General features: G+C 52.4%; 4 protein-coding genes across 4 annotated transcripts; 2 read left to right on the forward strand and 2 right to left on the reverse strand.

The window, feature by feature from the left end:
* Positions 1 to 661: 661 nt before the first annotated feature.
* On the forward strand, positions 662 to 4084 carry N7511_010221 (MIZ zinc finger domain protein; the record flags this gene model as incomplete). The annotated part of the gene is made up of 1 exon (XM_057132598.1): positions 662 to 4084. The coding sequence occupies one exon, from the start codon at positions 662 to 664 to the stop codon at positions 4082 to 4084; it is 3423 nt and encodes a 1140-aa protein (XP_056980586.1).
* Positions 4085 to 4744: 660 nt separating this feature from the next.
* On the reverse strand, positions 4745 to 6521 carry N7511_010222 (DUF5102 domain-containing protein; the record flags this gene model as incomplete). Its single annotated transcript, XM_057132599.1, has 3 exons — positions 4745 to 5458; positions 5516 to 6369; positions 6431 to 6521. The coding sequence occupies 3 exons, from the start codon at positions 6519 to 6521 to the stop codon at positions 4745 to 4747; spliced, it is 1659 nt and encodes a 552-aa protein (XP_056980587.1).
* Positions 6522 to 8851: 2330 nt separating this feature from the next.
* On the forward strand, positions 8852 to 11001 carry N7511_010223 (putative nucleoporin Nsp1; the record flags this gene model as incomplete). The annotated part of the gene is made up of 3 exons (XM_057132600.1): positions 8852 to 10548; positions 10613 to 10736; positions 10792 to 11001. The coding sequence occupies 3 exons, from the start codon at positions 8852 to 8854 to the stop codon at positions 10999 to 11001; spliced, it is 2031 nt and encodes a 676-aa protein (XP_056980588.1).
* Positions 11002 to 11309: 308 nt separating this feature from the next.
* Positions 11310 to 12713, reverse strand: N7511_010224 (ankyrin repeat domain-containing protein; the record flags this gene model as incomplete). Its single annotated transcript, XM_057132601.1, has 1 exon — positions 11310 to 12713. The coding sequence occupies one exon, from the start codon at positions 12711 to 12713 to the stop codon at positions 11310 to 11312; it is 1404 nt and encodes a 467-aa protein (XP_056980589.1).
* Between the last annotated feature and the right edge of the window lie 198 nt (positions 12714 to 12911).

Here is a 12911-nt window from a genome sequence, read left to right on the forward strand (position 1 = left end):
CGGGGATTAGGTTATTAAACGCTGGCGGGGCTTTGGGGGGGGGGAAAGCACGAACCTCAATGTTCAATGTTCAATGTTCAATGCTCAACAACTCTCTGTTTTCCTAGAGGGACTGGATCAATGCCAGATAAGACCAGAAATTGAACAGAGAAGTAAAAGGAAAAAGGAAGAGACGGAGGCGAAATTCAAGTGACGTGTGCGGTCGTCAAAGAGTCTGGACGCTTAAATCCACGGCTGAGAGTGGCACAAGTTGGGTTTCGTCTAATGAGATTGGAGTCTGCACTATTGGGAGAGAAATGGTCTAGTTGCGACTAGTTCTAGGCACTGTAGAAGGGTTCTCGGCTTATTTCTCTGTTCCCGCGCTGAAACCGGCACTTTTTCTGAGAAAGGGACTGGTCGAATGAGCTGAGAATTGACCAAACATCCAGGCACATCCAGTAAACCTGCCGGATCGGTCCTGAATATGAACATAACCTCTTCGTTTCCCCGTGGATTGATCCTGCTGATTCAGGTACCTGCATTGAAACCCCCCTTGTATTCTTTCGCTTTCTCGTTCTCCTGCATATTTCACTATCAGCCGCGCCTAAGTCTTTGTTGAGCAAACGAGCGTCTCGTATAAGAGACTCCCTCCGACAACTCTCTACCCTGACCATGATTTACCATGACTTCCAAATCTCACCGGGTGCACGCCCCTCGTGCTGACAGCATTGGGACATCGAACACCACTGCGAATCTGTTCTTGGGTGGCGTACGGAGGAATTGGATGGGGCCGGAGGGCTCGGGTCAGATATGCGCGCGACAACTCTCCGACCTTCCTACGCCAGGCTCTGAACCTTCACGTGAGCCCTTGATGTCCCCTGGTGACACCGTGCCTTTGCCCCGTACCTTCACGGCTGTCAACGGGTTCACCGCGATCAATGCAGGAAAACCTACTTCAGCATTCCCGGGGCCGGGGCCGAGCTCAAATTCTCATCCGAGCCTAGTTGCCTCCGACGCGATCGTGCAGCCCCAGCAATGGGCCCAAGGAACAGAGGAACCTATGACAGCACCCCTGCCCGCAGTGGTCGCCAGGTCTCATTCTAGAACGCAGACCCCTCAGCGTGCTGCAGACCCACATGGCACATCGATGGCAAGATCTGGTCCTGATGGACAGCGGGGGAATGTGCAACGAACGCCCTCAATCGTACCCTCGAATGAACATCGAAATCAGAACCCTTTCGTGGCTGCTCAATGGGAGACAAATTCTCGTGGTCCATCCGCGACGGACTTGACTGGACAGCATAGGAATACGCACCAACCACCCCCGACTCTACCTTTGAACACACCTGTCCAGTCCACACCCTCGACTCAGAGGCCTTTGGCGGGAGGACAGCGGGATACAAACCGGCAAGATGATCCAACGACGGGGGTCACTTTTGATGCGCCGCATGGAAATGAGGAACCCATGGCAACGGCCTTGTCCTACAACCGATCTGTCCAGAGCCAGTCCACAACTCAGAGTCCTTTAGGGGAAGCCCGAATGGAGGCAAATGGTAAAACCACACATGGACACCCGCAAGATGCTGGATCATCCACTGCGAGCTTCGAGCCAGCTGACGATGTGTGGAAAGCCTGGTCGGAACAGTTGGGCGCGCTGTCTTCAGATCTGAAAATGCAGCTCAGTGGGACCGTGGGTCTACCGCGAGTTGACCTATTGCGCCAAGCTATCGAACTGAAAGATACTTGTTATCTAGCGATACATCAGTTATTCTGTCGCTCGAGCATTGATCCAACGACACTAGCTTCTATCGGAGCGTCCGAGGCAGGATTGCACATGCTCACCCGTCTCCTAGAAGATAACGAAACGATGGACTATGCAGTCACCTTTGGATTCTCCCATTTCCCGGCCTCTCCTCAGACCTTGATCTCACAACCGTGGTACTCGAAATCAGTCGCAAAGGTCTTACTCTTCTTACGGCAACTGGGGAATGAATGGGAATTATTTTACGCCCAGTCCTTGCGTCCGCCTCTGGTGGATGAACTCTTAGCAAAGTTCTCATTTGACTCTCCGGTCATAATGTCGGTCATGTTCATGTGTGTTTCGCGGGGACTCTATGAAGAGAAGTTTATCAAGCAACTTGTGCAGTTGTTCTGGAATGACTGGAGGACATACACGGGACTTCGGGACAAGCGTATCACTGAAACCAGCAGGCGGGCTTTGTGTCAACATTTGACTCGGGAGTATCTCAAGTATCCCAAACTTATCTCATCCCAGTCACCCCAGATAACCCAGGCAGCTCAGTCGCCGCAGGTAGCCCAATCACCGCAGGTAGCTCAGTCGCCGCAGGTAGCTCAGACTCAGTTCCCCCCATCGCCTCGGATGTCTTATTCCCCACAGGTAACGCAGGCCATGCAGGTCCATTACCCCAATGCCCACCATCCTAGTCCCCAGATACAGACCACACCACAAACTGTGTCAGTCTCTTCGCCCTCAACTGGATCTCCAGTCTTGGGCCAATATTCCGGCTCAGCCGGCACAGGGCACCATCATTCTGGCTCGAATTTCTCCCCATCGCAGTTTGATCCACACGCTGGTCACCGACAGCCGCAGTATCAGCAGAGGCTGATGCATGCAACCCGCTTTGGACAAAGACACCCATCTCAGGTATATCCTCTAATGGCACAGGGATCCCAAGTGAGAGGTTCTACACAAAGCCCAGGACATAACGTTATGTCTCGAGGTCAATTCCCCTCGACACATCCCTCTGTATCTGCTACGTCCTCACCACACCCCAGTCCTCCCGTCTCTGTGAATCCCATTCCTGCCCAGAATACGCAGCCCCAACAGTCCAGACAACAGCCTGGGCAACAGCGCTTGCCACCGGTTCTCACCGCACCTGCCGAGAGAGATCCGTGGCCCTACCTACTCCCGCCATCGAACTACCAAGCACCAATGACAGTAAATGCGATTCCAATGCGGCTCGGCTTACATCAGGCGAATCTTCGCGATCCCATCAAAAGGCTGGTGGTAGATGGACCCGACGGGCAGCATGTTGAAACTTCACTATCTTGCTACCTTCACGGCTTTGCTGTAACGCCGACTATCATCAATCCTCAGGTAGTGAATCACGGGTGGATGTTCCATGCACCGGACTCGCTAGTCGATTCATTGCCCTACATAGCCGCACAAGGTCTAGGAGAACGTCCCATCTGGACTTACAAGTCTGGTTGCCACACTCTCCGTTTACGATGCATCCGCCTGCCGGGAATTCCAACTTCCTGTGATCAAAATTGGCATACCGAAAGCACTTATTGGCCTAGTGTTATCTACATCCACATCAATGACGAAGAGATGTTCGTCCGCCGAAAGGTCTATAACGGAAAAGACCTTCCTCTAGACATCTCCGCAAATGTTCGCCGTGGTCAAAACACCGTGAGGGTCACCCTGCTCCTAGGAGAGGACGAGTGCAAGAATTCACGATATGTCGTCGGCGTGGAATTACTGAGAGTTAGCGACTTCGAGTCCATTAAAAACATGGCAAAGCCCATCTCACCCGCCGAATCTAAGGCCTTGATCCAGAAGCGTATCAACCCGATAACAGACGATGATGACTTAGCCGTGGTCACGGACAGCCTAACAATCAGCCTAGTGGACCCCTTTATGGCGCGCATATTCGACATCCCTGCCCGGTCCACCAACTGCACTCATATCGACTGCTTTGACCTGGAGACCTTTATCAAGACCCGCCTGTTCGAATGCGACGACAAACCCATGTTCGAGAACTGGCGTTGTCCCACCTGTAAGAGAGATGCTCGTCCGCAGTTCCTCGTCATCGACCAGTTCCTTGCTGAGGTGCACGCAAACCTCACCGCCACTAATCGCCTCGAGAATGCACAGGCGATCCAGTTCAAGGCTGATGGATCATGGACCTTGATGGAAGTTTCCGATGATCCATCTCATCACTCTGATCAGCCCCGCCTGATCACAAAGCGGAAGGCTAATTCAATGACCCCCCAAGGCCCAGTGGCTCAACGTCCGAAGACTGAACTTACTCCCCTATCTAAGGCTCCTGTGACTGATCATACCGTCATTGAACTGGACTGAGTGGATGCTGCTTTGAGACCCATTGCCAGGACCCTCACGCCCTTCGTTTAGCTACCTGCCTTTGCCACTCCCGATCAGACAGTGACATAAGAGTCACCTCTTATGTTTCCTGTCTTACCTATGCAACCCGCTTTATGCTTCCCATGCCTTTCAGCTATGACTTGGTTTTTTTTCTGCTTTTCTTCCCCCTCCCTTATTTTATTTTATTTTATTTTTTTGAAAAGAAAGATACCCCTTTCTCGCATGTTATTCTCGATGCATTTTCATAGCTGGCGTCCAGAGACTGAGGTATTACAGCTAGCTAGCTAGCCACCTTGTCTCCTGTTTAACATCTATCCTTTCCCCGCCCTCTATTGGCTTACCCATGGACATAATATTCCCTTCTTGTGTCTCTTTAATAAAATGAACATTCCTAGCTTGGATAATTTGAACCCTTGCTTCATCCGTAGAAAAAGAAAACCAGCATCAACAGTATAGATTTGGTCATATACTTGCTATGAAGTCAAGTCCTACAAAAACTTGCATGAAATATCCGTCATTCAATGAAGGCAGAACATGACATTCTCCGCTCGGCATTGCATTATACATAAAGTGTATTATATTGGGTATTTAGGTAGAGAAGTAATACCAATGATACCCAGGAGAAAGAAAGGAAGAACACTACTTCCTGACTCTCCTCACATGACTAACGAGGTTCTCAATAACGCCCTCGAAAGCCTCCTTTTCACCAACGAGCCCATCCCGCCGCTTAAGCCAGTGCTCCAGCACTGAGCTGGCCCGCTGTGTGACCTGCTCCAATTCTTTGACATGGGATTCTAGTTCTGGATCTGTAAGACCACTTAGCGCGGCATCGGTGGTTGCGCACAGGCGGCGGACGGCTGAAAGGTCCATTTCAGGCGGTGGCGGGGCACCGCGGCGGGATGAAGAGGTAGGTTTCTGGCGTGAGGGGGCCTGGCCCTTTTCGGCACTATCGGGTGTGCCATCGCCTTCTTTTCGGGGTTGGCTTGATGAGCGGGCGGCTGGGCTCTTGGCGCCTGAGCCTTCCAGGTCGATGGAGGGCAGGATGAGCTTTTTCTGTTTGGAGGCTGGGAGGATTTCGTCTAGATCGACGGGCACGCCTAGGGATACGAGGAATAGGCGGCGGATGCGGGATTTCACCCAGTTTTGAGGTTGGAGGGGTGGTGGGGCCACGAGCTGTGACCATAGTGAGAGGGAGCGCTCGGTGCTGAAGATTGCTGCTGAATCTGGGATTGGTTCGATGGGTGGGAGAGTACTGAGGTCGTGAGTGGCGGGGAAGAGGCTGTCTAGGGTCCCCTGGAGGGAGGTGAGGAGGTCGGATGTGGATTTGATGTTGTCGAAGTCGATGAGAGGGGGCTGATGTGGTTGAAAGAGTTAGTCGGGAGTTTGAATGGCGTGGAGCTTGGCACATACAACTGATGGGAGGGAGGGAGGTTGAGGTGTTGCTGTTCCATCTGTGAGAGTTGGTTCAGCGTCCTCCGCGTTGGGCTCTTGAAAGCCGTCGTCAAAGTCTCCAAAATCATCATCTTCCATGTCATCCTGCTCCTCTACAAATTCATCAAAGTCATCCGCTCCTTGCTCAGGTTCTCCAAAATCATCATCATCTATATCATCCTGTGGTAAAGGGTCGTGGCTCGCATAGACGGTTTCTGTGGATACCGAGGCATCTGGGACCGTTTCTACCGAATCCGGTAATGGGTCACTTGGTGAGCTCTGATGAGCTTGTGGATGGGTGTCTTCCTCAGTAGGTAATGTGTTCACTCGCTCAAGTCGCGTCTCAGGGATTTCCGATGTAATGGTTTCGGTCTCAGGGGTCGGGCATGTAGGGTCAAGTGCTTGCGGCGTTGGGCTGCCCTCAGTGTCGGACGCCTTCATTACGACGTCAGGCACAGCATCCGCAAGTCGTTTTTCGTGTGCTGATGTGCCAGGCACTTCACCATGGCTGGCTTCTTCTGGGTCCACCTTCTCAACCACCGTCCGCGGGACGGGCGACCCTCCTGGGGTCAAGGGTCGGCCCTCTGACCCCGCGGGCGATTGGGTTGAGTTAGGTTCACCCTCATGAACGACTTCAATTTCGTCGGGAACTGCATCCTGCTCTCTCTTTTCGAATGCTAATGTACCGGGAACCTCGCCATATTGAGCGCTGTCGTCGACCCGCTCGACTCGTGTCCGCGGGACAGGGGAAGTGCGACCGGATTGTGGGCTGGATTGCGACTCAGGCTGCCCTTCATTAGCGTCTGAGAAGTGTTCGTCGTCGCTCTCTGAAGCTGCTGGAAGATATTGTCAGTCAAATGTCACAAGATACTGTAGGTATACCCAAAGACCTACTATTATCCTCAGCTCCTGGGTCGTGCAATTCAGTAGTCTTGCTGGGGGGCTCTAGATGCACATTGGACGAATCGGACAGCCCCTCCGACATTATTGCAGCTGAATTCAGGGTATGAACATGAAAGAAGGGGCACGCGGGAGAAGAAATAGTTGAAATGCAATGCACAGTGCGTAGCGTGAGTGACGACGTCGTTTCCCTGTGATCGATGCGAGTCCAGAACACCGCCGCCTCAGGCACAAATGTCCGTATTGGCCTGAATAATGAGGCAGACAGGAGTAACGTGGTCGGCAAGCGAGTGGGCCATGTAAGCGAGTGGGCCACCCAACCACTTTTTCGCATCCCGGTCTATCTATCTGTTTTCTATCAACCACCATGCCTCCAATTCGCGTCAGATCGAGCCAAAATTCCGTTCAGCAAGAAGGCCGTATCCTACTTGCTATACAGGCTATCAAGAGTAAAGAGATTAGCACTATTAGGCAGGCCGCAGACCAATTTCAGGTCCCCCGCACTACGCTCACGCGTCGACTACGCGGAACTACAAACCGCGCTGAATCTCGCGCAAATTGTCATAAAATGACACAAATTGAAGAGGAACTACTTCAGCAGCGGATACTATCGCTAGATCTACGTGGAGCAGCCCCTACACAAGCTCACGTACGAGAAATGGCGAATATCCTACTCGCGAAGCGTGGTTCTACCCCCATCCAAACCGTCGGCGAAAAATGGGTATATAACTTCACCCAACGCCATCCAGAGCTTTGTTCTCGCCTTTCACGACGATACGACTACCAGCGGGCACAGCAAGAGGATCCAAAGATTATTCAAGAGTGGTTCAACACTGTGCAAGCCACGATTCAGCAATACGGTATCCTTTCGGACGATATCTATAACTTTGACGAGACTGGCTTCGCAATGGGCCTTTGTGCGAATCAAAAAGTGATTACCCGATCAGAATACTACGGTCGGAGATCAGTTTTACAGCCAGGAAACCGTGAGTGGGTAACTGCAATCGAGTCAGTTAACGCTTCGGGGTGGGCGCTTCCACCGACCCTTATTTTTAAGGGTAAGCAATACAATCAAGCGTGGTTTAAAGACCTTCCACGCGACTGGCGTATCGAAGTTAGTGCGAACGGGTGGACGTCCGATAAGATCGGCCTTCGCTGGCTTCAAAAGCAATTTATTCCGTCGACAAATAGTCGTACGCATGGAAAATATCGACTCTTAGTCCTCGACGGACACGGAAGCCATCTTACGCCAGAATTCGATCAACTTTGCGCGGATCACGATATTATACCAATCTGTATGCCAGCGCATTCATCGCATCTTTTACAGCCTCTTGATATCGGATGTTTCGCGGTTTTAAAGCAATCGTACGGTACCTTAGTCGGTAACAAAATACGGCTCGGGATCAACCATATCGACAAGCTTAACTTCCTCCTAGCATATCCACAAGCTCGTGTCAACGCATTTAAAACAGACACAATCAAGAATAGCTTTCAAGCAGCAGGATTAGTACCATTCGATCCTCAAGAAGTGCTATCAAAGCTCAATATTCAACTTCGGACGCCGACGCCACCTTCCAGCCGTGGCAGTGACACAAGCGCATTTTACCCACATACACCCGCGAACGTTAACGAGCTTCTAAAGCAAGCATCCTCGATCAAAGAGTTCCTTAAGCAACGCTCAAATAGCCCACCCTCGCCTTCACAGGCAGCGCTAAACCAGCTTATTAAAGGCTGCCAAGTCGCAATGCAGAACGGTATACTTCTCGAGGAAGAAAACAAGCAACTACGTGCCGCCAACGCTACACAAAGGCAAAAGCGCGCTCGTGTGAATAGATGGATAGCCCACGATGACGGTTTATCAGTACAAGAAGCATTAGAGCTAGAGGAAGCTCACAATCAGTTCTTTCAGCCAAGAACAGGACCGAGGGTAGCGCTGGCGCAGGCTACGCAAGCACCGGTTATGCGGCGCCCACCTAAATGTGGTAAATGTAGCGAGATAGGGCACAAGAAGAATGCCTGTCTAAGAAGAGATTAATCAATATAATAGCGTTATGGTTGAGATATATCGATAAAAGTGTAGAAAAAGTGGTTGGGTGGCCCACTCGCTTACATGGCCCACTCGCTTGCCGACCACGTTATGCTGATGCCTTATGTATCAGGCATGAGCTCCCGCGCGTGCTGCCAAACTCCTTCAATTATTATTGCTGCATCTTGGTCTCATTATTTTGCCTTTGTTCAATCAGACCCGAGTCTTATTGCCCACTCCGTTCACTTAAGAGATAGCATCTCTTCTCTTGGATCTTTTGATCCTTTCTGCAGGATTCTTAACCCCTGCTTTCCATCGCTGGCGCTCTCTTCGTCCAGCTTTTTCCCATCAACCCAACACCGTCTATTACCTTGATCGCGCCAACCAACATGTCTTTCTCCTTCGGCGCACCATCCGGCGGCGCCTCCAGCGGCACTCCTAGCGGAGGAGGCCTCTTTGGATCCGGCGGTAATGCTTTCGGTGCCAACAAGAATACCACAACTTCCGGGTCGACCAACAGTCTCTTCGGCAATGTTGGAGCTCCAGCCAGCGGTTCTTCCTCGCCTTCTATGTTTGGAGGTGGCTCAGCTACAGGCTCAGGCAACACAATGTTTGGTGGAGGTGCTCCCAATGCAGCTGCTTCCAATGCGCCCCCCGCTGCTAGCTCCGGCTTCAGCTTTGGTGGTGGTGGTGGTGCTGCTGCTGCGCCCAGTACCCAATCTAACCCATTGTTCGGTGGCGGCGGTAGCCAAACACCCAACAAGACCACAGAATCGACTACACCTAGCCAGACTTCTACCAGTGGGCTGTTCGGCGGTGGAGGTGGTGCTGCGAAGCCTATGTTCGGAGGCGCTGCCTCTGCGACACCTGCCCCCGCCAGCGGTGGCTTGTTCGGAACTAACTCTACCACTCCTGCAGGCCCTCCGCCGGGGTCCAAAGCACCCGCTGGCCTTTTTGGAGCCGGGGCTTCTACCACACCCTCCGCCGCGCCCTCGTCGACCACACCTACTACAACACAGCCGTCTTCTGGTCTTTTCGGAGCGGCAGCTCCCGCTGCACCTGGTGCTTCGAAACCATTGTTCGGAGGAGGTGCCCCTGCTGCTCCATCCGGTGGTAACCTTTTCGGTGGCGGTGACAAACCAGCTGCGTCAACCACACCCGCTCCTGCGGATAGCACACCCAAGCCGTCACTGTTTGGAGCTGCGGCACCTGCGCAGAGCAACCAATCGTCGACTCCTCTGTTTGGCGGTAATGCAGCCTCTGCCGCTGGTGCATCTGCTCCAAAACCTGCCTTCAGCCTCGGCGGTGCCGCTCCTTCCTCCACAGGCGCTGCCACCCAGCCCTCCCTAGGAGCTGCCGCTACCTCGACTGCTACTCCTCAAAAGTCTCTCTTCCCAACCATGGGAAGCGCCACATCCACTGTTGCGCCTACCACTACCCCGGCTGCGGCTCCCTCTGGGGGCTTGTTCCCGGGGCTTGGCAAAACAACCGCTGCGACTGCTCCAGGTGCTGCCGCCACAACCGCCGCACCTGCTACATCTACCGCACAACCCGCTGCTCCCTCTGGTGGCCTTTTCGGCCAAGCTGCCTCCACGCCCTCGACCAAACCCGCCGCACCTCTCGGCGGTGCCACGACTACCGCCCCAGCTGCTGCTTCGACCGCAGGCGCCACCTCAGGCACCACTGCTACAGCATCGGGTATCTCTGCCCTTGGTCAGTCCACAGCTGGCCCTGCTCCTCCTGCCCAGTCACGCCTGAAGAACAAGACTATGGATGAGATCATTACCCGTTGGGCCACGGACCTTACCAAGTATCAGAAGGACTTCCGTGAACAGGCCGAGAAGGTTTCTGAATGGGATCGCCTGCTAGTAGAGAACGGTACCAAAGTTCAGAAGCTCTATGGTAGCACTGTTGATGCGGACCGGGCTACACAGGAGGTTGAGCGCCAATTGGCATCCGTGGAAGGTCAACAAGACGAGCTCAGCGCTTGGCTGGACCGATATGAGCGTGAAGTTGATGAGATGGTTTCCAAGCAAGTGGGTCCCGGAGAGTCCCTGCAGGGACCTGATCAGGAACGTGAGAAGACGTGAGTAGTTGCCTTTTGATGAACCTTTCCCTCCAGTAACTTCTTGACTGACCCGAATCTACAGATACAAACTGGCCGAGAAGCTCTCTGATCGTCTAGACGAGATGGGCAAGGACCTTACCAGCATGATCGAGGAAGTTAACGGCGCCTCCGCCACATTGAGCAAGACCAACAAAGCAGACGAGCCTGTAAGTCAAGACTTGATCTATCCCTCCTATAATATCCACTAACAATGCTCTACAGATCTCCCAGATTGTCCGCATCCTCAACTCGCACCTGTCCCAGCTCCAGGTCATTGACCAAGGCACTTCGGATCTGCAAGCCAAGGTTGCAGCAGCCCACCAAGCTAGCCAGTCAATCTCTGGCCGTCTCGGGTACGGATATGCCAGCCCTGGCATGGGCAATGGCCACGCCGCTGATGACTTCTACCGCTCTTACATGGGTCGGCGGTAAAGGGCGGTTGATGTTTTTCTAATGATTTGAATCTCGGAGTTATCGGCTACTTGGCACTTTCAATGTGTATTAAGGAATGTACTCTTGCAGTCAGGAATTGCTAATAGTCGGCCCCAATAAACTGTTTGCATGCGCTTCTGACAATTTCATTGCCCTCCCTCTTTGTCGTGAACCCAGAACGTACATGCATTGAAGTAAAACATAGCATGATCGTCTCACCCGTATTTGCTTCTATCCATCTCGCTAATGATAGTAACTTGAACAATGCCTGGACTTTTGTCATCGATTTCTCATTCAAGTCTCAGGCTTTACAATGCTGCTTGCAATGATTTATCCTTTGCATCCTGGAGAAGGAGGCGTGCCTCGCTTGGCGGCCGTAACTCCTCTGGCCATTGATTCGAGAAAGGTGCCACCGTCAGGTCAATTGGCATCTTATTCTGCTTGTTCACAATATTCTGATCGGCGCCGGCATCTAGCAATTGCGTAATAAAGTCAAGCGCTGTTTCGCTTGCAGCAATATGCAAAGGCGTATCACCGTTGTTGTCCTGGGCCTGGACAGGAGCGCCGTAACCCAACAAAAGCTCTGCTGTTCTCAGGCAATAACTCTTCGGTAGAAGGTGAAGCGGCGTGCGACCGCGGTTGTCTGTCGGTGCGGGATCGGCGCCGTGGTCGAGTAATACTTCGCACAGGTGGTCGCAGTCCTTCTTCATTGCCAGGTGCAAGGGTGTAGCTCCACTGCTGGTTTTCGGGTTTGGATCTGAGCCCAATTCCAGAAGCATTAAAGTGATTCGGAGAACTCTGTGGATTCGGTGGGTTCGGGTTTCCCAAATTGTGGCTAGGTGCAATGGTCGGTTCCCGGATGTCGACTGTGCTTCCATGTTTGCGCCATTCTGGACTAGGAACATGGCTACTGCTCTGTGACCGTTGTAGCAGGCGTAGTGAAGTGGTGTGTTGCCGAATGCATCTTTTTCTTCAATCGACACACCTTTTTCCAATAGCAGTTCGGCGATTAAGACTTTGTTCTTCAACGCTGCTATGTGGAGTAGTGATTTGTTTTGGCCACGGTCTTTGTAGTTGAAATCAGCGCCATTTTCAATCAAGCATCGCGCCACATCCACTGAACCAGAGACACACGCTGTGCACAACGGTGTTTCGCCGATAAAGTTTGTGGATTCGAGCTTGGCGCCTTTGGTGATGAGAACCTGGGTCGCGGCTTCGATGTTTCTTGCGCACTCTTTAGCCGAATAATGCAGTAGTGTCTCTCCCTTCTTGTCTTTTTCATTTGGGTCAATTCCAGCTTCGATCATAACCTTGACTACTTCTGGGAAGTTGGAGCGGATACCCCATTGGACTGGAGTTCGTTTGAGGGCTCCTTTTTCCTCAGAGTAAGGATTTGCCCCGAGGGAGAGCAGATAAGACACGATATCGACATGGCCGTAGTGTGCTGCATCGAGCAAGGGCTGACTCGAGACCAAGCCTTGGAATTTTGCGCCGTGTCGGATGGATTCTCTAACTGATGGTAACACTCCATGGACTGCAGACCATCGAAGTGCGGATCCTTCGTGGTGTTTAACGTTGTGTATATAAAGATATGATTTGAAAAGGGAGTGGAGGTGACGATTAGTTCGTACCAGTGCGTTGATGTCTCTCTCGGAGTCCAAGAAGCTTGCTATGGCGAGCAGAAGCTCGTTTGGCAGGTCGAGCAGAGGCATGGCGGGGCAACCGTGGAGAGTCACCAGAGGTTGTGGCCCCGATATCAATAAGTCGTGAATGTGCGCATGGAGGGAGAGTTGAATAAGGAAGAAAGATTGTCGAGGAAAGAGCTCCAGATGTAAGTGCCCCAGGGTGTGGGCCTTGATATTGTGGAGTCAACAAATATCCACTGTGGCCTTGTCACTTGGGTATGAGCT

Source organism: Penicillium nucicola (assembly GCF_028828085.1).
Source record: "Penicillium nucicola strain IBT 29836 chromosome Unknown utg000010l, whole genome shotgun sequence".
Classification (NCBI taxonomy): domain Eukaryota; kingdom Fungi; phylum Ascomycota; class Eurotiomycetes; order Eurotiales; family Aspergillaceae; genus Penicillium; species Penicillium nucicola.